Here is a 25,958-nt window from a genome sequence, read left to right as displayed (position 1 = left end):
ATCAGTTGGTTTATCACCAAGATAAAATCCTATACTAAGAAAGATATTGTAGCATTGATTAAAAGCATTCTAATTAACACTGTGTCATAGTTCTCAAAAGAACTTCACTGTTAGGCACTCTAGCCTTTTCACAGTAGAGACCAATTCATTCAGTCAGCCCTAACACAAGATAAATAGATCTAAGACTAGATTAAGTCATTACTAGATTTCTAATTTGTTTCTATTGTCTCCTGCCTCCCTTTTTAAAGGTTAGATTGGAGTAGAAAACAAAACTTTCATGGCAATTTAGTGTACCTTAGAAGAAAGGGATATGCAGAACTAACTAGTTCAAATAATTGCTTATATGTACAGCCATTAATTATCTTGAGTATTACTACATAAATTTAAAGGGCTCCAGAGGCTAGTTTCTGTGTTAGTTTGCTGCGACAGAAACAAAAAAGCTTTGTGGCACCTTAAACATGTTAATTATGGTATAAGCTTTTATGGACTAGAGTCCACATAAAGTATCATTCTCAATTGAGAGGTTTACCTTAATAATTTTATTAGGCTTTAAGTTGCCACAAAACTCTCTCTTGATTTGAAAGATAGGTTGGAATAAATCTTTTATTACAGCTAAGTGAGTGTGATCAAGAAGCAGATTTTATTCAGTGTAAAGTGGTGGTCTGGGTTTAAATTGGAACGTTCATTAGGGCAGAAGGAACAACAGTGATGCTATGAAGACAAAGGGGGTAATTGTTGCAATAACTTTAAAAGAAAAACTGACAGCCTCTGTTAAAAAGAAGCGAAGTGACAGCGAAAGCACCTTGCTTCCATTCCAAATCTCTCCTTTTATTTGTAAAGACTGGCATTACAATCAAAAAAGGACTCAAAATGGAGTGATGTACACATCATTGGTGTTTCATGATGCAAATGATGAAATCCCTGAATGGATATTGCTTCACCTTGGATTTTAAAAATTGACCTAAGAAAAACCTTAATTCCACTAATGATCACAAATGGCAAAATGAACAAAAAGGAAAACAACAAAAAGAAAATAAATCCAAACTACTGGCAAGTTCATAACATATACATAGTGGGTTGATGACACTGGTTTCAAATGTACAATAAAGCCCACAACACTTTATTACTATGAATATTATCGTGAATGTTTTCTCATGTTGATCAACTTGCTTCAGAAGGTTGCTTTTTGTTGTTTTAACTTGCATAATAAACATGCAATGAAATTATTCTTTTTAAAGGTTTTTTTCTGCAGTCTTTTTGTTTTCATACAAAGATTTCATAAAGTTGCAGTGTTGCATCAGAGCATTACCAAAATAAGTGTAAGAGATAAAGAGGAAGATACCTGTGAACTGAGCTTAATGAGAGAAAAAATACTTTTTATCCTGAGACACGCCATAGTCTTATTTAAAAGGTGTGCACAGCCAAATCCCTCCCAAGCCCCTCCAGAAGACAAAATAAATATTAACTGGGAGGAAAGAGAGGACAAATAAAGAAAATAAGATGTCATCATGCACTCATCTTCTGCATAGCTCAACCTACATATAGTAAGGCACTATTTCCCCACAACGTAGCGTCCACAACAATCCTTTACAGCACTCCGTGAACTACAGAGGTCCTTCCAGGATGATGAAATAAATAGATTGAATGAATGTGGCTATCACATTACCCCACATGTGTTCTCTTAGTCAAGGGAATCATCAGGCAGTCTCAGAGAAAAAAAGCTGTCGAGTCTCTTGTTGTGTCCGTGTGTTCATGTTATGTATGGGGATTTGTTGTGTGAGATAATTTTTCTTCTCTTCCCAGAGTTAAGTTCGCATTGTTCTCAAAGCAAACATAGAAGAAAAAAGGACAGCTGAGTCATCAAAAAAAGCTTTGGTGCTCCAAACAGCACACTGCTTAATAGATCTGGGAAATCTGGTAACTGTTCCCAAAGGAGTCGGGAGAGGTGTGGATGGTTTCTCAAGAGATAGTCCTCAGCTAGAATTAGTTAAGCTGGTCTTCATACTGCTTTCGAAAGCAGTCACCGGCAGGGAAAAATTCCCAGCATCGCTCTTGATACATTTTCCATACGTAGGATTCCTGTAAGACACAGACGAGAACTATAGTTGAACTTATTTTTAAAATACATTTGAAAGACTTTTGCCACTTCCTCTAAAACTTTCACTATTGCAAGTCTGAAGGATTTTGAAAGGATGATCAAAACCTAGCCTTTTATGCCGAAATACGTACTGTACACACTGATTCAACTTTATAGAGAAGGGATCATTAGCCTTATCTGAAAGGTATTTCTCCATGATCTTACAACAGTTTTTAGTGTCCCCCCCCCCCAAATCCAAAGATAGGAATGTAGTTACTTCAGAGAAAAGCTTAACTCTGTCGCCTTGAAGCAATCTCGAGTACGTTCCTGCTTTCACATGTGGCAGAAGCATTATAAATACTTTATGCATTTCTACTTATGTATTTGTTATCCAAGTCTGTGTTTCAGTTTCTGTTGTTGTATAGTGTTGTCTAGCCAGGACCCTATTTCTTTATTATCCTCGCCTTTGTAGGTCTTGGGAGCTGCTCTGGAGATAAATGGACTAGATCCAGTACACAGCATCAGAAAATTAAGCCTCTTGCAAGTATACAAAATACTGTATCTCTCCCTCTAGAATAGCAAAAGCAGCAATTTTTGTTATGGAATAATATGCTTCTGTAGGACTTTACAAAATCTATCTTGGTTTCTTTCACAGGGGGAATGAATATTATGTATTGTCAGGGTTTCAGAGACAGAGAGCGAGGGGGAAGGGTCCCAGGGTGATGAGGAGGAGGACGACAACGACCCGAGGTTGTCTCAGAGTCCGTCAAGCGATTCGGAGGATTCCCAAAAGGGAGCCCCCCTGGCCAGGCCGAGGGGCGATAGAGGGGGAAGCAGTCAGAAGCAGGAGAGCAGGGGGGGAACCCCCAGTGGGAGTTGGAGATCGGGACCGGCTCCTCTGTCGGAACGGAGTGAAAGGGGTGGAGTTACCAGTGTGTCAGAAAGAGCAGAACAGGAAACAAAGGGGGGAAAGAGTTCGGAGCAAGACGTCCTGCCGGAAGGGGTGGAGAGTAGCACCGAGAGCAGCGTAACTGTCGAAAGGAAGGTCAGAGGCAACGTACGCGCGCCAAGTTCAAATGTGGAGGCGTGCGGAAGTGAGGAGAGTCCTGGGGAGGAGCCTGGTCCCAAAGCGCGAAGGAGGGGGGAGCAGGCGTCAGAGGACTCAGCCTCTGGGAAGTCCCGGAGGGAGGGAACACAGGGGGGCAGGAAGACCCTGCGGAAAAGGAAGGAGAGGAAAAGGTGGAGCAGTACAAGCCTCTTAAACTGGTGCAGAGGCGGGACGGATTCAGAGGGGACTTCTACGATCTAAGAGTAACAGATCCGGAGCCACGGAGCTTGGATGTAATGCCAACAATGTTCTTCAATAAAACCTTTTGTATATAACTTGGACTGGACTTTGGTCTCTTGTGAGCTGGGACCACGGGTGGCTCTGACAGTAAGTCCCCTCCCAAAGAACGCAAAACTTTTTTTTGCAAAGCTCACAAACGGCGACAGCCATGAGTGCGGAGGATCAGCTGACAGCGCTGCAAACTACAGTTTCCGAACTCACCGCTGCAGTCCTTGCATCTCAGAAGCAGCATGACGAAATGGAGAAGCGCTGCCAGGACCTGCAAACAAGGTGGGAGCGTGCAAGCAGGGAAGGGTTCCCAGGGTCCAGATCAGAGGGAATTGGACTTGGAAGGCGGGGGGGCAGTCTAGTCACCCACTTTGATGGGAACCTGAAGCACTACCCCAGTTTCAGAGCAGACGTCTTGTATGCACTGCACTTGCTTCGTCATGACTTTAAAGATGAGGAAGAGAAAGTGGGATTTATTATTTCTCATTTGCATGAGGAGGCCAGAGCGTGGTTGCGCAATTTGTGACGTGAAGATGGCCCTGCCCGCCGCGATTCTGATGAATTCATTAAAGCGATGGATGCGTGCTTCCAGTCAACCGTGGATTTGGATCTTGCGCGCAAGGAAATATTTGGACTGCGGCAAGGCAAAGCCACTGTGCGTCAGTACCATTCCAGATTTTTTGCGTTACTGACTGCGTTACGCTGGGGAAAAGACTGCACACCTGTGAGGGATTTGTTCTGGGAGGGTCTCAGCGGTCCCATAAAGGATGAGCTTGCCAGGGGAGACAGACCTCAAACCCTGGAGGAGGTGGTGCAGAGGGCTCTTGCGATAGGGATACGACACGAGGGACGTCCTTGGCACAATGAGGAAGAACGTCAGGTGCGTGCACCAGCAAGGACGTCTCCTTTCATCCCCAGGGATTTCGGCCAGGCACATCCCTCGCCGCTGGTGAGGCAGGGGGAGGAGCCGATGGAAATTGGTGGTGCTAAGGCTCAAGCAACAGCCAGAGCCCCAGCTTCCGGTGCAGTAAAGGCGAAGCCTCCTAGAGGGACCAGGAAGTGTTACATCTGTGACAGTGCACTGCACATGGCGAAAGAGTGCCCCCAGAGGCTCCAGAAGCACACTGCAGCTTTAGCAACAGTAGCAGCAGAAGTGATCCAAGAAGAGGAACCTCAGGGAAACGACAATGCCTGGCTGGAAGCAGAATTGCTGGGGCTCAGCCAGGCGAATCTATAGAACAGTCCCCAGCGTCTTTGCAACCCACAGACCCTTTGCCACCCAAGCCAGCGGTGCAGCTCACCGCAACACTTCAGTTGCCGAATGGGACCACCCTAGAAGTGCCCATCACGATCGATTCTGGGAGCAACGCCGATTTCATGGGGATGCAGTTCGTCAAGCAGCATCGCATAGCGCTTCTGCCCGCCACAACGCCTCTGAACGTAGTCACGGTGGATGGCAGGAAATTGCTAGGAGGGCAAGTTGTGCAACAGACACCTCCCATGGTGATGCGTATTGGAGATCACCGAGAAGTCATTAGCTTCAATGTCACCCACCTGTCTGACACGCCTATAGTATTAGGCATGAGTTGGCTGGAGAGACACAGTCCTGCTGTAGCGTGGTACCAACGCCAGATCACCTTTTGCTCATCGTACTGTGCTCAAAATTGCATCCAGTCCTGCCAGGAGGAGGGGGCTGAGCAGCAGCTGCGACCTGGCATGGTGCAGGCAGTACCTAGCAAGTACGAAGGGTTCCTGGAGGTTTTCTGCGAGAAGGAAGCTGACCAGTTGCCGCCCCACAGACCTTATGATTGTGCCATCGACCTGTTGCCGGGGGCGCAGCTGCCGACTGCGAAACTGTATTCCATGTCTGAGGACGAGATGCAAGAACTCAGAGAGTTCATAGAGCACAATTTGAAGCGTGGATTCATCCGGGAATCTAAAGCAGTGGGGGGCAGTCCTGTGTTCTTTGTGAAGAAGAAGGACACGCCCCAAAAAAGACTCATTGTGGACTATCGGACCATAAACAGTATGACCAAACCCAAGGCCTTCCCCATGCCCAAGATTGATGATCTCCTAGCGACCGTGCGGAAGGGGAAGATCTTCACCAAATTGGATCTGCGTGGAGCGTATAACCTCATACGCATCCGGGAGGGCGATGAGTGGAAGACGGCCATGTTCACGCCTCTGGGCACGTATGAATACAGAGTTATGCCGTTTGGCCTCCAAAATGGATCTCACGTCTTCCAAGCCTTTATGCATCACGTGCTAGCGGGACTCCTCTACAAGAAATGTGTGTGTTTTCTCGACGACATCCTGATCTTTTCGGAAACGGAAGAGGCCCATGAGAGGGACGTAAAGGAAGTCCTGCAGAGACAACGGGAAAACAGGCTCTACGCCAAGTTAGAGAAGTGCCAGTTTGATGTGACGGAGGTGGATTTCCTAGGCTACAAGCTGTCCGACAAGGGGCTGGCCATGGACAGCGTCAAGGTCCGCGCGGTGTTGGACTGGAAGAGCCCACGCAATCGGAAGGAAGTCCAGAGATTCATCGGTTTCGCCAATTTCTACCGCAAATTCATCAGAGGTTTTGCAAAGGAGACGGCAGCCATCACGGACACTCTGAGTTCCAAGAAGAAGAAGTTCGTTTGGACGGAACAGGCGGAGCGCTCTTTTCGGAAGCTTAAAAGCCTTTTCGCCTCCGAGGAGCAGCTGCTGCATGTGAATCCAGGCAGGCCCATGCGAGTAGAAACCAACGCGTCAGACAGAGCGGTTGGAGCCGTACTCCTACAAGAAGATTCGCAAGGGAACTGGAGACCCGGTGCCTTTTACTCCCGAAAGCTCAGCAAGGCGGAGCAAAACTACACCATATGGGACAGGGAGCTGTTAGCCATTCACGCAGCTTTCAAAGCGTGGCGACACTTCCTCGTAGGAGCCAAGCACACAGTACAGGTCCGCACGGACCACAAGAACCTAGAGTATTGGCGCACGGCGAAGCTCCAGAGCCAGAGACACATGCGCTGGGCGGAATTCTTCGCGGATTTCGACTTCCGAATAGAGTACATCCCGGGAGATTCCAACGTTATAGCCGATGCGCTCTCCAGGAAACCGCAATATCTCGATGAAGCGGCGCCAGTAGCGGCCAAGCACATTTTCGCGCCGCAGGCGTGGGCGTGCGCTGCCATCACAGTAGACCTGGACGCGGTGCGACGCGCGTTGCAAGTAGATCAGTTCGCGCAATCCAAGATGGAGGAGTTGCGCAGAGGTTTGCAGAGAGACGAAGAGTTCCAACTACGCGACGGGCTGTTAACTCGCAAAGGTGCCCTCTACGTACCAAGCGACGAGCTTCGCGCAAAGGTTCTGCAGCAGTTGCACAACGCCCCCAGTGCGGGCCATTTCGGCAAGGAGAAGACAATAGAACTGGTGGCAAGAGACTTTTGGTGGCCACGGATGCGTGGAGAGGTAGCGGATTACGTCGCCAGGTGTGACACTTGTCAAAGGTCCAAGCCAGTACACCAGAAGCCAGCGGGGCTGCTGGAACCGCTGGAAACACCACAGCAACCGTGGGAGAGGGTAGCCTTGGACTTCGTTACTGACCTGCCCAGCTCCAGAGGGAAGACGGCGGTACTGGTGGTAGTGGACCTGTTCACCAAGATGGCGCACTTCATTCCATGCGCAAAGGTGGCGACGGCGGAACAGACTGCCAAACTCTTCATCGATCACGTGTTCAGGGTGCATGGGCTGCCGCAGTCCATCCTGTCCGACAGGGGGCGCCAGTTTGTTTCCAATTTTTGGCAGAAGCTTCTAGGTATCCTGCACATCAAGATCAACCTAACGTCGGCGAGACATCCACAGAGCAACGGCCAAGCTGAGAGGGTCAACGCGATCATGCAGCAGTACCTGAGATGTTACGCCAATCAGCGACCCGCAGCTTGGGTGGACTACCTGCCGATGGCAGAGTTTGCCTATAACAACACGAAGCACGCGTCCACGGGGGTGACGCCGTTCTTCGCGAACAACGGTCGTCATCCCAGAACCTTTCCGGGGTTCGTGGCACCAGGAGAGGGGGTGCCGCAAGAGGCCGACCAGTTTGCAGCGGAGCTGTAGGAGGTGCACGAAGAGCTGCGGAGACATTTGGAGCTAGCCAAGCAAGCATATACGGTGCAGGCAGACAAAAACAGGAGAGTGGGGGAGGACATCCAGGTGGGGGACTGGGTGTGGTTAGCGGCCCAAGCGATGCCAGCCAAGTCGTTGGCCAAGAAGAAACTAGGGCACAGGCAGTTAGGGCCGTACCAGGTGGAGGCTAGAATCAACCCTGTAGCCTTTCGACTGGCCCTCCCCGAAGGTTCCAGAGTGCACCCGGTCTTCCATAGGTCGGTGCTCACTCCCTACAAGGCACCGCACAGGTTTCAGGAGTCTGAAACAGTACCGGACCCACACATTAAGTCACCGGAGAGGGAGAGAGCGCCTAGGGCCGAACCTCTCAACGAGGTCACAGAAATCCTGGACTCGAGATGGGGGGAAGAGGGGGTAGAATACTTTCTAGCCAGAGAGGGTACTCCAGCCAGTGCCAACAGTTGGGTGCCGGACTACGCTTTAGACGAACCTCTTCTAAAAGACGAGTTCCATGCCCTTTTCCCGCATAGACCCATGCCAGCCGAGTACTTTGATGACTGGCTCTTTACGCCCACACTTTCAGACAGTACTTTCCGGGGTTTTTCTTCCGCCGAGGAGAGAACGCCAGAATCAAGCCCGCCCAGGGGATCGTGCTCAGGGGTGGACACAGAACCCTCTTATTGGTGGGACGAGCAACCAGAGGAAGACTGGCGCAGGAAATGGCTGACGGGACCTTGGCCGGCAGCACCAGACGAAGTGCCAATGGAAGAGGGAGAAGAGAACACTTTGGGTGAAGAACCCGAATTCGAACACTCATACACCGAACTGCAAGCAGAGGACATGGAAGTACAAAAACTGTATCCTGCATCTACCTCCGAAGAGCTGCAGCTCCCACAACCTGCACCCGATGGGCGGGAGGGGGGAAGGGGGGGCTTCGAGGGGGGGATGGATGTCAGGGTTTCAGAGACAGAGAGCGAGGGGGAAGGGTCCCAGGGTGATGAGGAGGAGGACGACAACGACCCGAGGTTGTCTCAGAGTCCGTCAAGCGATTCGGAGGATTCCCAAAAGGGAGCCCCCCTGGCCAGGCCGAGGGGCGATAGAGGGGGAAGCAGTCAGAAGCAGGAGAGCAGGGGGGGAACCCCCAGTGGGAGTTGGAGATCGGGACCGGCTCCTCTGTCGGAACGGAGTGAAAGGGGTGGAGTTACCAGTGTGTCAGAAAGAGCAGAACAGGAAACAAAGGGGGGAAAGAGTTCGGAGCAAGACGTCCTGCCGGAAGGGGTGGAGAGTAGCACCGAGAGCAGCGTAACTGTCGAAAGGAAGGTCAGAGGCAACGTACGCGCGCCAAGTTCAAATGTGGAGGCGCGCGGAAGTGAGGAGAGTCCTGGGGAGGAGCCTGGTCCCAAAGCGCGAAGGAGGGGGGAGCAGGCGTCAGAGGACTCAGCCTCTGGGGAGTCCCGGAGGGAGGGAACACAGGGGGGCAGGAAGACCCTGCGGAAAAGGAAGGAGAGGAAAAGGTGGAGCAGTACAAGCCTCTTAAACTGGTGCAGAGGTGGGACGGATTCAGAGGGGACTTCTACGATCTAAGAGTAACAGATCCGGAGCCACGGAGCTTGGATGTAATGCCAACAATGTTCTTCAATAAAACCTTTTGTATATAACTTGGACTGGACTTTGGTCTCTTGTGAGCTGGGACCACGGGTGGCTCTGACATGTATGGATGAGTATTAACATTTCTTAATTTTCCAATGCTTGTATTTTTTCAAAGGGCCAGAACTCAAGAAACCATCCAGTCAATTGACTGATGTTCAGAGGAGCATGGATACAGGATATGCATCCAGATGAACATATGTATATGGAATGCCTAAATCTCCCTTGCTGGACTGGAACAATTCATCAGCAAAAAGGAATACAGGTGGCAAATCCCACAGTTTCTACATGACATACCATAACTTTGGTGAGTGGAAAGAACCAGAAGTTGAAATGTTTGTGAATTCATTAAAAAAGTTAAAATGTGACCTTCCAAACTAACACAAGTAGTAGAGGAGACAAAGAAAATATCGAAATTGATGTAATCTCTTGAAATGCTTCTAAATGAAACTTCACATAGCTATCAAAAGTAACAAACAGTCATTTTCTCATCTAGTGGACTTCTAGATACTGGTACCAATTTGTATCACAGTAGATTACATTTAAAAGTTTCTGACAAAAAAAAAAATGAATCTTAGGTAGTTATTGTTACACAACATGTTGGTGACTCACCTGCCCGGTATGCTCGGTTTCATCTTTATTTATGAGATACATCAGGAAAAATCTAAGATAAAGAAAGAAGTTGTTGTTCATGATTTTATATATATATATATATATATATATATATACACACACATACATATACACACACACACACACACACACACACAAATGAAATACCTGTATATAAGAAATTAACTAAAAATAAAAGAACGTATCAGCCTATCATTAGAAAGCAAAGGCCTCCCACGTGTAGAATGGGAAATTCATGGCTATGATTTATAGCCCCAGTACAAAAACCAGTCTACTAAACCATATTTTATTGAACTAGGAGCAATCCATGTGGTGGTTGGCTCCCTCTTCACCTCACTTCACTTATTCCCTCCCTGTACAAATACCTGGTTTCTTAACATTCAAACTGAGAAATTGGGGGTTAGGGTCCCTCCATACTAGGATATGAAACTAAATTCTGGTTTCAGTTGAATCGAAACTTGGCTTCCAGAAATTGAATTGAAGTGAAAGGCTACAGGACTCATTGTAACTTGTTAATATATATTGCATCTGTTATTTTAGGAATTTAACTAAGCCTTTAAGTCCATTTATTTCATAGAATCATAGGGTTCATCTAGTCAAACCCCCTGCAACGCAGGGATGTTTTGCCCGACGTGGGGCTTGAAGCCACAACCCTTAGATTAAGAGTTTCAATAGGATTTATTTTCTAGTTGTCAATTTCGTGCTGTTTCCAACGATTATGGTTCAGTTTCAAATTTCATATCATTATTCCAGATTTAAGCATATTATTCAATACTAGATGGGGGCTCCCCTAACCTTTTTTTTTTGTCACAAAGCAAAATACTTCCTTTTCCAACCACCATATAAATTTAACTAGAGTTTTACTTCAAAATATTGACTTGTTGCATCTCCTATTATGTTTCAGATTTGATGACATTAAAGTACTTACAGATAATTAGCCAAGTTGTGCTCCTGTAGAGTATGTGTTTCAAAACCATGGGGCACTGTGTCAAAGTAGTCATTACCTATCCCACAAATAAAGCATTTGGTCTAAAAAAAAATGAAAAAAAATACATTGTCCAAATATTCTTTAAGAGAACAAGGAAACTCTATATGCCAAGCTCAAACTTCTTAGCAAAATCCCTTGCTTTAAGGCCTTAAATAGAAATGTACCCTCTTCTTTTCCAACCTATGCTTTCTGAATGCTAAAATATTTCCCTCTGTTAAGTAAAAGAAAATAAAGGGTCGATGCTGAAATGCAAATTTTCCTATTCCTTTTCCTGTACTATTTCTGAAAAAGCCTTATGTATCAGTAGTAGAACTAGGGGATGATGAAGCAGCCTATTTCTGTTTGTTTTTTCAGATTTAGCTGCATTTAAATTATATGCATCCCTTCCAAAGCACACGTTTCCCCCCAAAATAAGCTTTTCTGTACACTTTCCAATGTATTTGCCTTCTAAGCTTGTTCAAAATATGTATTTTTTCAAACTGAAACTGCATTGCAATATTCACAAAACGCACAATCCAATTTTATTTATCCATGTATAAATACAAGATTGGCAAATCAGGTTGGTTCTCTTTAAAATGTGAACCATACTAATTTATTCTCCATCCCTAGGTGGAGAACATGCATTTCATACATAAGATTAGTCCCTAGCATTTGTTGCTTAAAAGGATCTCAAGAAACAGGGTTAGGAAACACCACTGCCTAAATCTTTGGAGAACTGCCACTGCTTGGCATAGATTACAGCAACGAATGTTGGTAGTATAAGCCCTCAGAATGCAGTGCTGCTCCATAATGCCAGCCCAATAGTCCATTATATATTCTATGTAAAAGAAGTACGCCAGGGAAATCCTAAACTGGAATACTCTCACTAGCATGTTAGCTATACAAAATTTGTTTTTCTATTACACATGTATTTCTGTTTCACAGAAATACCATATACATCACGACAGAATTGCTGATATATATTACCTCCATGTCTTCTTTAACTTGTTCTTGCTGATCTCTTAATTCTCCAAATGCATCAATAATTAAACCTGGTAATAAATAAGGTGATACTTACAATAAGGTGATGCTTTTGATTTTGTAAACTCTGTCATAATCTGATGCACACATTTAAACCTTACTCAAAACTAAAGTTATATGCAATGAATGCTCAAATCACTGCCAGAGTTTGTAGTAAATATGACTGTAGAGGCTGAATCTGTGTTTAACTCAGAGAAACATTTCTGGCCCTCCCCCACCACAGGGATGCCCACAAAGTCCTCCGCTTCCATGGGGAGGCACAGTAGGCCCCTCCTCCCCTGTGGCAAGGCCCAGTGAGACCCTCTGCCACCACGTGTATATATTGTGATATATCGAGATATTGTGATGTTTAGTTGGTGATATAACATGATATTGAAAACCAGATATCGTCCAGCCCTAGTGTGTACATGAACTGTTTGAATTTGCCATATAAACTAGAGTTGTCAAGCGCAGTTCATAAAACAAGAGGAGAAAACTACCATATTTTTCAGTGTATAGGTTTTCTGCTTAAAATTTTTAGTCAAAAATTGTGGGTCGCCTTATACACGGATGGTGAATGATAGAGTTTCAGCCTGTGGTGCAGGTGGCCCAGACTTGTGTTCGAGCTCTGGCTCTCTTTCTTAATTTGGGTTCCAAAAAATAGGGGTCGTATTATACATGTGTCTTATAAAGGCATAGGCAAACTCAGCCCTCCAGATGTTCTGGGACTACAACTCCCATCATCCCTAGCTAACAGAACTAGTGGTGCGGGATGGTGGGAGTTGTAGTCTCGAAACATCTGGAGGGTCAAGTTTGCTTATGCCTGGTCTTATACATGGAAAAATACGGTAACTGTGGATTGACTTTAATCTCTTGTTCCTTCTTCACAAGAGTGTGTATATGGAATACAAGTCTTAATTGCTAAAAGATGCTTTATGTGAAAGCATCCAGAGGTTGCATCATTTCATTTTCCTGTTCTCATTATGAATGCTTATTACTAACACAGTCACATTAACAGAGCTCAACAAAGGTAATGGGCCGTGGCTTAGAGAACAGGGGAAAGAAATAAATCACATCAGAGCCAAGAATATAAATACAAGAGAAGGGGAGACTTGTTGCAGAAAAAGGAAAGAGTGAAGAGGTACTGGGTCTGAAGGCTCTTGCAGATGAGAAATATTCATATACATACACTCAGATTGTGGGCATGAGCCACTCATGTGCAAAGCTCTGCAGGACCTTTTGTGGTTGGAGTTCTTGTAGAAGCGGAACTAGAATGTGTGCTTTTATTAGATTTCAGTAGATATACAAGACCTGACAACACCATTTTATCCTATTCACTTGTCTCTAATTTTCAGCTATATAGCACACTATATACACTAAACTCACGTTAAATAGATTTTGAACATAACCAAATATATTAGACACAGGAAGTTTATGTTTTTTATATATTGGGTGGCATGATGTTTCATCCCACGTGCCAGGGGGAAATGGGATTTTAGTTATCAGTAGGGAAAGGGTAATTTTGTCAGTTAAAAATACAGTATAAACTGAAAAACTATGCATATGTACCTTGGATGATAGCGAGGAGAATAACTATTACAAAAAAGAAAAACGTAATATCAAAGATGATTCGATAGATTTCATATTCATCGCCTGCAGGATCTTCAATTTCGTCACCAATTCCACCACCAGCACGCACTCCCACATACATGTGAAACATATAGCACTATGAACACATGGGAAAAGATAGTAATATTAAAAATGCTCATTCTACATCTGCTATGGCTATATCTTAATCTGCATAAGGCTTAAACTGTGCCTTGATCTTTCGGTCAGAATTTCAGATAAATGAGTGGCTGCAAAGAGAGTGGGAATGAAGGTCTGTTTACCTGAGGGAAAGGGGTGAGAGAGCATCACACTCTTCAGAGAAGCTCTCAAAAATCCTGGCCTGGTTTGGACATAACAAACCTGCACCAGCCTCAAGCCTGAATGCTCCCTAGTCCCTATCACCAGGCTAAACCTTTCCATGATTTGATGGGGGGACCATTAAGCCCCTGTACAATTTTTTTTTGGGGCGGGAGTCTTCAACCTTCTCAGTGGGGAGGATGAAATCTGTTGAGGGGAGTTACCAGGAGTCAGCAGAGGGTTCCAGTTGCCTTTCTTTTACAAAACACTACTTGAAGCAGTGGTGAAGTTACCCTCAGCAGGGTGGCACTGTGGCAGTGCCATCTTACAGAATTTCATTCCCACGAAGTTGCTGCTAGGCTGTTGACTGCAGCTTCACCACTGCTTAAATCAGCAGCAAAACTTATTTTTTAGGCCACACAGAAGCAGTTACCAATATGAAACTGCACAGAGGCCACAAAGAATGATGACTACAGTGGGCAATTATTTTGTTCTTAAAAACTGTAGAAAACAAGGCATACTAATTATTTTTTCCTATATTCATACAAAAGTTGCTTGCTAAAATATCCCGCCTGAACAGCTGAACACTGGAAACTAGGAATATTCACACGTGAAGGAGCCAGCTTCCCCCATGGACTGGGATATCTGTGTACAGAATACCGCTTTCTTTTAAATTTGTTGTTTTATTTATTGGCAGTTTCACTTTGTTGTTCGGCGTAACTACAGAAACTAGCAAGGCCCACCTGCTGGAGACAGGATGCTGCATATTGACACTAGGCCTTGGATTCATAACTATTGATACTGTTTTACAATGCTTTTGTAAACAAAGATTAAAGATATGTGGCTTGAAATGAGAAACCTTACAAATATTTTTAACAGTCCAATTCCCTCCCTCCCCCACACTGACCAGTTCAGGCTTCAGAGACAGACAAATTCATTTTACTAGACAAGACTCCAGTGTTATCATAAAAGTAGTTTTTGTTGTACTGTATAAACAGTTGGTATGTTACTAGTTCTGTCTGTAACTTTGAAGCCTGACCAAAAGTCAACTCATGAGAAATTATCATCCCAGCTTTCCTGATTTTCACTATTATCCAATAAGAGCAAGCTTCTGAGATGTCTTTATTCTGACTACAGAGTACTTCTAGTATTTGTAGAGAAATCAAATTACTACATCCTTTTGCCATTGTCAATTTATAGTAACAGAACCTTCCTTTTTCTGAAAGCATTATGTTTATAATAACCATACTGAGTTATATGAATGGCATTGAGAACATGTGTTAGCAACACAAGGGGAGATGAATAAAAGTCGAAGTAATATTTACCGTTAGCATATCATCACACTTCATATCTGGCATATCTCCATCTTCACTCTTATTGTAGAATTTGCGGAAAAAATTAAATGCGACTACTGTGTACAGGTAAACTACCACTGCCAGTAATCCTACTGTGAGCACAAGCTAAAAAAAGGGGGGGAGTCACATGATATATTAATTAAGAGTACAACAATATGATTTGATGAAACAATTATATATTTCTGTGCTGAATTCATGCAGAAGTTTTCTTTCTAATAAAGAAAAAAGAGAGACGCTTTAGCATATTGACTTTTGGGTTGCAGCCAACTGTGCCCTTCAGTGTTAGGATCCAGTGATCCATACCTATGTAAATGGCAGAAGAGAAGTGGCAACTTTTGCTTTTTCCTCCTCGCCCATTGCAGCCGCAGGAAAGGAGACTTTAGTAACACTGATAGCATGTGCTGGTTAAGACATTAGTACCCATTGCATGTTTTTTTACAACTAATTAAGCAAAATCAGAGTTGCAAGTATAACTGTGACTTATCCTTTGAATTTTTAGGACAAACATTATGAAACAACCCTTTTGTTTCTATCTATTCTGTTTGTATAATTGTTCCTCCTTACCAAACTTGGTTTTAAAGGATAGTGTAGTTAATGATAGAAAAGACAACATTACCTGTTTGCCATTGTGAGTTACGGATGACAGAATAGTTCGCAACGTTTTGAATCCCATTGCTATGTCAAGAAGATGAGCAGCAAAGAAAAAGTTGTTGTAATGACCAAGGACTGACATGGTCATATACCAGGCGAGGTATAGAAAAGACTTCAGGGAGAAAGCGTAAAACAAAATTAGAAAAAGGGCAGACAACGTGATAATTGTGATTAACTGGACTCAGCTGCAAAACCAAATAACTCAGTAATTTATACAACCAGGTACAAGATTCCTGGTGCCCTAGCTCTGAGCGTAACAGCTGCCAAATAAACACAAAAAACATTTTAAATCAGTTTTATTTAACTCATATTCTTTTTAAATGAACAATTTTTTGTGCTTTTTTAAATAACCTGGTTAAAACCTTCAGTTTTTCAACTGAATCAATACTCCTCTACCAAAAGCCTGCTTTTGTAAGTAAAGGAATGAATTGGGGAGAGAGGATATCTGATTTCAAGGTCTAAATAACAAAATCAGCCAATATCATTTATCATTAACATAGGCTTCCTACTGAACCCAGGGTCTAGCAAGTCATTACAATAAGTGGGATACAGGAGGAACCACTGTATCTCATCAGGATGATTTTTTGCCCTCTAGGTGAGCTTTGCAGTGTGTTCAGTTCTAGCTCTGAAAATTGATGAATAGTTAAATCTACAAGGAAACAGCATAGAAAATGCTTGTTTATTGCAGCATGAGTAGTCATAGCCAACAGCCTATGTTATCAAATGCAAAGCTAAACAATCCCTTACATGTCATAAATAGACTTTCACCGATACAATAAAATTTACACTACATTACATCTGAATATCAAATGGAATTGGCCATATGTATATGTTCAGTCTTAATATAGCAAAATACACATTTTCAACCTCACTTAAAATAGCCAAATCTTACACTCTAAACCAGTTTCCTGCTTTAGTACTTAATTTATATTTAATGGCATAAACTTACATTATCAGTGAAAACAACTCCTAATTTCCACATCTGATACTTTACATCAATAGAATTCAGTCTGGAAAAAATATATGAAAGACACAGTAAGAAATAACACTGTATTACTATGTAACAATTACCTCATTCAGCCTGGGTATCAAGCCATCACTGCCCTGTTTTCAACATAGCTGTCTTAAAACCAATTCAAATGAATATCATTTTAATTCCTGCTATTGCTATTGTTAAAAGTGGGAGTGGGGCAGATTCTGGTGATACTATTTTTATTTTTGCTCAGAAACCCCCACTGGAACGACACGGCATTTATACTTCTTTCTCCAAGAAGCTGACATCTCTTAACTTATTTGTGTTACTGTCATTGGTGCCAATCCACATTAAGGCTGTCATACTTAGGTTCCATTGAAATTAATGGGAAAAGTCACATCTTGCTTAAGTCTTACTGATTACAATGGAACTTGAGTATGACTAACTTGGAGTCTCCTATTCCCTCACTGTCAAGGCCAGGGTGTTGCCAAGACAGGAAATTCTGGTAGCTGTTGTTTAAAAGCTACAAAGCAAGATGCCTTTTTCTTCACAGTGCAAATACAATAGGCAACTTAATTCTTTTCATTAGCCCCCAACACATGTACTGCTTGAGAATATCAAGTCACTATTAACTAAAAATAGTCACTTTTTAAAAGCCTAAGAAAAAATGCTTAGATTTTAAAAAAAAAAAACACCAAATTTTTGTAAACTTACACAGCTGATAAAGAACTATCTTTTTTGGGTTTCTTTTTTTCTCTAGCATCACTGAAATCCAGAGCAGCTTTGTCCATTCCCAGCAATTCACTGATTCTGTCCTTTCCATAGAACTCTCCATATTTATCCATAACCTAGAAGAATGGAGGTGATTGTTATTTTTCTCTCTACTTTGGAAAACCTAATAAAACAGGCCATATTTCAGCTGAATCCAAATTATTTCAACAGCCCATTCACAATATATGTGTATAATACTGACTGATCAATTATGTGGCAAAATGAATACGTAGACCTCAATCAAGAACTGATATCTGCTCTCTGTATAGCAGCAGCAACAGCTTAAGGCTAGTTACATGCACACATAAAGAAAAATGATTCTAACTATATAAATAACTAAATTGGCTAAATTTATGTGTAAATATAGTCTATACATATATATTACACAAATCTTGTATTATTATTTTTTCATATAAAGTTGCATCAGTTTCCTTTCTGTTAGTATCTTCCTAAAGAAACAATTAGTATGAATTCTGCACATACAGACATGAGCCACTGCCATCTGTCCGCAGTTTCTGGCTGAAGATTTGTTCTCCCTAGAGTATGAAAAGCTGCTGGTAGGAAGGGTGGTTTTCATCTTCTTGCCAGGGTAAGTGCTATGGGTTGGGCCATGTGAACGTTTTTAACACATAAGCTAGCCTGTCCTCCTCTGACAATGCTGATTAATTGTTAGATGGGAAGAAGAGTAGTGGGTCCCAGTCAATGTGTAAAGTGTGATTTCTTATCTCCATAACAGTGCTTCCCCCAAAGGCACTGATCATCTTTGGAATTTCATGAGCAATGCAGCCAGCTGCACAGCCTTCTGTAGGCAGTCATGGTTACAGATAGATAAAACATTCTTGGTCTAGTCCATGTCCTTTGCACTAAGAGCCGACTAGCATGTCTGTTCCATCCCAAATGCATGCAATTTAAAAAAAAAACAACCCCAAACCCCACACAGTTTCAAAACACACTGATTTAGAAATACTACCCAAGTGCTCTGAAGGATCCCTGCTTCATTCTTTCTTGATTTAAAACTTTCTGCATGTTTGCAACAGCTTGCAAGTGCATCACTTGCTGTGCATGCATAAAACCTTTGAGTGAAACACCCCTAGAAATGGCAGTATGATATGGTGTGCCACTGTATAGAAAAAAAGGATGGCTGTCCCTATGAAACTATGGAGCAGCCATCTCTTTTCTGTACGATACTCTTGGACCATCTTTGTGTTGTTTTTTTAAGTACACCTCAGTGAACCTTGCATATAAAGTTTGGAGACATGCTGTCTAATTTGCATGTTCCAAGTATAGTCTGTCCAAACTGTGGAGCAAATTGAAATCCTTCCCCATCTCTAGTCATAGTTCTCTGAAATGGGGGGCCAATACGGTCACCTCTGCAGAAAGGCTTTATATAACTGCATTAAATTAATAATAATGGATACAAGTTATAATGATACAAAAGGACATGTATAAATAATTTAGACAAATTCAAAATTACATAATTCAACTATAATATGAACATTACCTTTCGTTTTACAAACTTGTCCCAATAGTTGTTAGGAAATGATCTAAAGATATACAAAAGTAAGATAGCACTCATATGAATAAACATTTTTCTGAATAGCAAATTCACAGGTAACACAATTGTAGGAAGTGCCTACAGAAAAAGCTTAATAAAGCTACCGGATACAAATGTATTTATAATATGGTATAGGTTTATTTATAATAAATAAATAAATTCATTTAATAATTCAATTTATTATAGGTTTAATTTACACAGGTAGTCCTAATTACTAAAAAAAATCTGGTAGGAATGTCTTCCTTCCCTAGTGCAAACTTCCCATTCAGATGTGTTAATGTGTCCACAGAACTCCCACAACCCAACATGGTTTCATGTGAAGCTTTGTTTAGAGTGTACTGGATTGCTGGTCTCTATTATGACACAAAATTAATTATCATGCAAAAATGACATTTCAGGTTTTTCTGCAGATTGTGTTAAGCTATGTGTGTAAAGGTGCTGACCTTTAAAGCCCTAAACAGCCTCGGCCCTGTATACCTGAAAGAGCATCTCCACCCCCATCGTTCAGCCCAGACACTGAGGGCCTTTTGGAGGTTCCCTGGCTGCGAGAAGTGAGGTTACAGGGAACCAGGCAGAGGGCCTTCTTGGTAGTGGCACCCTCCCTGTGGAACGCCCTCCCAGCATCAAAGAAATAAACATCTTACTTTTAAAAGACATCTGAAGGCAGTCCTGTTTAGGGAAGTTTTTAATGTTTAATGCTGTACTGTGTTTTTAATATTCAGTTGGGAGCCACCCAGAGTGGCTGGGGAAACCCAGTCAGATGGATGGGGTATTAATAATAATAATAATAATAATAATAATAATAATAATAATAATAATAATAAAAATATGACTTTCGTGAGTGGAAGAAATATCTATTTTGGGCAATCATCTTTTATTTCTTCTTCTTAACCATTTAATGTAACTTAACCATTTGGAGATACATGATGTATCAGTTCACATGTAATGCTAAACTGGCCTGTTGGGGATTATGCATAATGACCAGAAAATGTACAGTCACTATATGCACATTTCCCGAGGACTATTGGAGATTATGTATTTTGACTAGGAAATGTGCACAGTTCCTTCTTCATGGCTGGATTATGTGCATACCGTATTCTTCATGAGACCTGGTGAATGTGCACAGTTGACCCATTCTCCTTAAAATATATACTATGAATAAAAGTGCCCTGCTCTCTTTATATTTAAAAGGATGAAACATGAATATATAATTGGATGTGTCACCTTCCATGTGTTAGATGGATTTAAAAATGCATATCGTTTTAAGTAAAAGAGAACCAACTTGACTGTATGTATCAACATTTATGTTTCAAGCATATCAGTGCCATTGGAAACAAAACTGCTGTTTGCAGAATGGAAGATTATTATTTTTTTACTCATATCCTTCACAACAAAGCAAGCTAAAATGTACATTTAACAGCTATATAAAAGAGTTATAGCTGCCTCAAATCTTGGAGTTTTCTGTGCTGCAGATGAATCCAATCACAATTCGCTACTGCCAAAATTGAGATACACTTACACAAGCTTCAGGGAAGATGGGGGGGGGGGGGAGGAAAGAGAAAAATATTTACTGTGTGTTGATGACAAGTCTATCCCACTGCCCTTTAATATCATCTTCTGAAGGCTGTTCTGTAATATACAGCCCATCAAATTCTAATTTCCGTGCGACTTCTTTTTCTCGTTTAAATATAACCAGTGGAACCTGCAACCAAACATAAACACACCAACATTTGATTTAAATGTTCTACAGCACTTGGAGCAACAATATCTTAAGAACAGCTGGTTGTTGGGGAAAATGCAGACTGAATGAACTGTACAATTTCTTAAAGGAAGTATATGTTGTATAAGATGAACTGGATGAATTGCAGCCCTTCCCCTATTTGCGCTTACAATCCAGTGTTCAACAGAAGGGGAAGGAGATTTTCAGTGATGCTTTCTTCTCCCTGCATTCACCCAGACCTCTGGAGCAAATTTTCAAAGGATACAAGAAACTTGCAGGAGGAAGAAAGGGCAAAAATCTCTTACCTCCCCACCTATGAACAGTGAGCAAAAATCTAAATAGTATGTTCTTTAAAATAAAAAAAAATGAATTGATCCCAGGACAAACCCTAAATAGTAAGGAAAATTTACTGAGGCAAGTGCTATTTATGCACCAAAAACATTATTATGTTGCCATCACAGCAAACCTTTGAGGTTACCCAATTAAGAAAATGCAAACAAGGTAAAGATAATGGAGCTATTGCTCCATTAGTTCATTTGTTTTAGCATTCCATACTCTTTTCCATACTGCCAGTTTATACCTAGGAGAATTTCTAAAATTATCAGGAAAATTTTCTAAAATTGTGGAATTGGTACATGCACAGTTTGCTTTAATTTAGGTTTGTTCTTTTATTTCCTCCTCTGCCTTTATCTTTTTATATAAAAAAACCTTTCATTTTTAATTTTGTAAATCAACGCACATCAAACAATCCATACATTAAACACTGATTTCCCTCCCCACCCTATGGTTCATTACACTTCTCCTTCATTGCTGCATACTCTGATTACTCCCTACTTTAGCTCATCCAACTCTTCCTTTGTTTATATTTTTAATTCTAGATTTATTTTAATCCTGCTGACATTTTAAGATGTTTACAGTAATCTTTCAAAAATTCAACAAACATTTTCCAGTCATCCTTAAAATTTCCCCCTTCCTGACCGCCTCCCCTCTGCCTTTATCAATGTAAATAAGCAATCACTTTTGAAGCACTGCGTGTTTCTGCACAGGCCTCTTAGCAGTTTTGTTGAGGGGAACAAAAACAAAAAGGTAATACAAATTGCTGCAAGATGCATATGTGCCGTGATCTCCACAAAGTCCTGAAGTCAAAACAGAGGAATGGTAGATTTCTAAGGGATTGGTACCATTCTGGAATTTGGATGTGCAAATTTTTGAAGCATTTTGAATTTCAAATGCATTCAAAGTACTTTAAAAAAATGGCCGCGTAAATCTTTGTTGCATCTATGCCCTTGGGGAATAGCACACACAAATCTCATACAAGATCTGTGCAAAGTAAGAAAAAACTATCAGGAGCACTGCAAATGCTACACAATTTTTCATCTTATTTTGAAGATTTTGTTTTAAACAGAGAAATCTAGCTTTGACTCTTAAAACTTTGATAAAATAGGATATCAAGGCATTGCCGGTTTTCTACTGTTCCTCTTGCCACTTCTGAAAGATTTCAATGTGCTGTATCTAACAATATTTCATATGTGTAGCACGTTTTACAATATCCTTAGTATCATTACTTCAAAGCAAGAGCTTCATTGGCTCCCAGTTCACTTCCTATACATTGCTCTGGATATTTTAATTGAAGGAACTGTGTGTGTGTTTGAAAAAGCATCCTGCCCACAAGCCAAAACAAATATTTAAAGATACAAGACATTATTTGTAACTACTTCAGTGGAGATGTATGAATTCCTTGTCCTCTTACTTTCAGACAGTAATATCCAATGATGCAGAAAAAGGAAATGACTGTGTGCAGAATGGCTAAAATGCGGAGTGTGGGTTCCATGTAGCCGCTACTTTCTTCAAGAACATAGTGCACTGTGATGATTCTATGTGAAGGACTTTCTAAGCTGCTTAACTTGGAGTTTTCAGCAATATTAACCACAGGAACCTCCTTTTCTTCAGCCACTGCAGATGTGGAGACCTGTTGAAAGTGAGTAGAAAAAATTTAAAATGCTCTGTGAATTTCTGTTCTCAGAGTCTCCTGGAGGGCATTCCTGACGCATGAGATGGCACCTCCTCCTGGAGCCTTCAGGCACCAAACACTTGGTTGCTTCTCCAGGGAGAGAGCCACTTACCTCCCACACCCAGCTGGAAGATCCAGTAACCTACCTGCTCATTAAGAAAGACATTTAAAATTTACGCCCGTTGGTGTAGTGAAAAAAAGAATTAACAATAAACATGGCAGTGTTAATAGTCAAACAATCAATATAAAACAGGTCGTAAATGTAGGAGGAGGAGGACAAATTTCTAAAGTTCTTACTTTCCTGCTCTACATGTGTGGAGCATAAACTGGATTAACCTAATAACCCCTAGTTCCAGGAAGGAAGAGGTGGACTGAATGCCCTCCTGGAGAGGCTGAAAACAGAAAAGACATTTGGTCATACCATGAAGGGCACTTCGAGGTGCATGTAAAGATCAGCTCAGGTGGGACTAGATCTCCCTCTTGTGGCTGAAGGCAGGAATCACTATTCATTTACCAGAAGCCTATGGGTCTCATTGTTTTCATGTTAAGCCATGTAGAGTAGAGAGTATACACAGCAACAGCAACATTAGGGTTTCCATACACCCACTTCTGCTGGATATGCCCTCTTTTTCAGCATAAAAAATCCTGTCTGGGGGGATTTTTAAAAGTAGGCAAAATGCCTGGAGTTGCTTTTTTGTTTACGTGTGGCAACATTTAGTCTTGCGCCTAGCGAGCATCAGAGCAGCGACTCCGAGCACCTGGGAATGGAAGACTGGGGGCGGGGAGAGAGATACGGAGGAGGGGAAGGCGGAGACCAGTGGGCATTTGCCTTTCCTGGAGCAGAAGCTGCAGAGGGAAGAATATGCAGGCAGGAGCAATCAGTTTCAGAAAGCAAGAGCATCGTGGAAGAGTGGGGAGCTTTAAGTCAAGGCTAGAGGCAGAATGGAGCACTCAAGCCGCAGGATGTTGGAGCCTGAGCAATCAGCCCCAGAGGCGGCGGCTATTGTTATTGTTGCCATTTCCCCTATGACTTGTCTCGCTGCTGGACAACGTGTGTGGAAGCTGGGAGGGGTTGGCTGTAGGTGGAAACTACTCTGCAGCTGGAGGGTATTTAGCTAGTCACCATCCACTTCATCCCTGCACCATTCCCGATCTCTGTGTTCTTTCTCTCCCCCTTGCCAAAGATCATGTGCGCTTTTGGGGATGACCCATAGCTTAGTGGTAAAGTACATGCTTTGGATGCGGAAAGACCCAGGTCCAATCTCTGGCATCTCCTGGTAAGGGCAAACCCTCTCTGAAACCTGGAAGAATCACTGATGGTCAGTAAAGACAATGCTTAACTAGATTTGTGTTTGTGTGTGTCATACAGTGATGAGTTATGTAACCTTTTTTGCTCCTAAAATGTCAGTTTTCAGCTTAGATTGTTTTGATATGCTGGGATCACCCAGGAAGGCTGAAGAACAAGAAAGTGTTTATGTTTACTTTTTGTATACATTTTTACTTTTTGTGCATATGTGTACTTTCTGTATACATTTTCATTTTTTATGGTACTTCATTTACACATCTGTGGATGAAAACATGAAGGAGTTACCTTATAGAAGAGCAGGATGAAATTAATGGCAAATGCAACAAACAAAGCCAACATCCTCATATTGTAGAAATTCCGAGCAAAATAGTTCTGAAAGACAAAATAATAAATATTAAATGCACTAAATTCTTACATTTGAATAATTCAGCTCCGTTAACCTACAGAATGTGATCTTGAAAGAAATTACTGCATTTACTCGAACCTAATGCTCACCTTTTTTGGCCAAATTACGTTGCAAAAATTAAGGTGTGCATTAGATTCGATGGCACATTTACATTCACCAGCAAATACTTTTTTTGGTGTTCATTAAGGAATTCACATAATCCAAGTGAGTCTTGATTTTGGTCTTTCAGCCATGATCAGATAAAGCAGGGGTGACTAATCTTTTTTGGCCTAAGGGCTGCTGATCAATCCTCAGAGGACCATATGCTAATAATGGGTGTGGCCAGAACAAAAGTGGTCATTGCCAAAGTGGGCCCAGACACACAGGTAGCACACATACCACCCCCATCTCTGTGTTATTAAACCAGTCTACCGTGGCTGCATTTTGTGATTGGTATAATTCACATGCTTTCTGAGTAGAGTGTGAGGACAGGAAAACCATCTTATCTCTTCCACTGTATGTGTACTTTTGGAATGTACTTTCACTTCTGTTGTTCTCTCAGAGCTGGAGAGAACACACATGATTATGCATTGTCTGTACGTAAAGGTAAAGGGACCCCTGAGCATTAGGTCCAGTCGTGACCGACTCTGGGGTTGCGGCGCTCATCTCGTTTTATTGGCCGAGGGAGCCGGCGTACACCTTCCGAGTCATGTGGCCGGCATGACTAAGCTGCTTCTGGTGAACGGGAGCTCACCACTATGTCGTGGGGATTCAAACTGCCGATCTTCTGATCAGCAAGCCTTAGGCTCTGTGGTTTAACCTTGTCTGTACATAAACTGTAAATAAACGTAGTTTAGATCTACAAATGTTTTCTTCTTCTTGCTGTGTTCTTCCAGAAGAACAGTGTGTACTTTTCATAAGAAAAGTGTTGCTGAGAGGCACTCTGGAGATGAAAGGACATGCCATTCCAGAGCTGTGCCTACTGGGAGACGCTCAGAGAAGGAGGGGGCCTCTGGCGAGCCCCAGAGCATCATAAAATCCCAACACTCTGCTGATCTATGCCCATCAGCAGAGGTGGGGGCAGGCTCCTCCACATCACAGGGGTGGCCTTGGAAGAGAGGTTCCTCTCCTTCCAGTGCTGCAATTGAGAGGAAATTTGCTTTCCCTGCTCTTCAGAGATGACTTATTCCACTTACAAGAAGTTTCTGCTGGTATGCAATAATTTTCTTCCAGAAGGCTGATTCCTGTGATTCTGGTTCACCATGCCTATGTTTGTGGCGCTGCCTTTGTTTCTGCTTTGCTTTATCTTCTTTTGCTTTCTCTTCCTTTTCTCCATCTTCTCCTCTAAAAGCATAAATCTTATTGTGAGTCACACTCTATTAATTAAAATATAATCTCTCATTGGAAAAAGAAACAAGCTGTGTCAATCACATGTTTCGTGGGTACTTTAAAGAAGACTGGGTCCTCTTTCAAGTACTTACTGTATGTGAGATGATCACAGCTGGAAAGGGCATTTAGGGAATGTATAATGGATAA

The 25,958-nt window shown here is 42.4% G+C and overlaps 1 protein-coding gene across 14 annotated transcripts in view; it reads right to left on the bottom strand.

Moving 5' to 3' along the window:
- Positions 1-807: 807 nt before the first annotated feature.
- The window catches only part of RYR2 (ryanodine receptor 2), a 249,060-nt gene continuing 223,909 nt past the window's right edge, over positions 808-25,958 (bottom strand). For all 14 annotated transcript variants that reach the window (XM_083731885.1, XM_083731893.1, XM_083731891.1 and 11 more), the window contains 14 exons: positions 25,619-25,766; positions 24,323-24,409; positions 22,471-22,689; positions 20,572-20,702; positions 18,947-18,989; positions 17,389-17,522; positions 16,651-16,711; positions 15,667-15,813; positions 15,021-15,155; positions 13,360-13,516; positions 11,758-11,822; positions 10,732-10,832; positions 9,783-9,834; positions 808-2,079 (listed from right to left, as the gene is read on the bottom strand). In XM_083731885.1, the coding sequence (XP_083588011.1) occupies positions 1,984-2,079; positions 9,783-9,834; positions 10,732-10,832; positions 11,758-11,822; positions 13,360-13,516; positions 15,021-15,155; positions 15,667-15,813; positions 16,651-16,711; positions 17,389-17,522; positions 18,947-18,989; positions 20,572-20,702; positions 22,471-22,689; positions 24,323-24,409; positions 25,619-25,766 (1,576 nt within the window). In that variant the 3' untranslated portion in view covers positions 808-1,983. The remainder of the gene's footprint in view (positions 2,080-9,782; positions 9,835-10,731; positions 10,833-11,757; positions 11,823-13,359; positions 13,517-15,020; positions 15,156-15,666; positions 15,814-16,650; positions 16,712-17,388; positions 17,523-18,946; positions 18,990-20,571; positions 20,703-22,470; positions 22,690-24,322; positions 24,410-25,618; positions 25,767-25,958) is intronic.

Source organism: Podarcis gaigeae, assembly GCF_964106915.1.
Source record: "Podarcis gaigeae genome assembly, chromosome: 3".
Taxonomy (NCBI): Eukaryota; Metazoa; Chordata; class Lepidosauria; order Squamata; family Lacertidae; genus Podarcis; species Podarcis gaigeae.
This window is presented reverse-complemented; position numbering and strand designations above follow the sequence as displayed.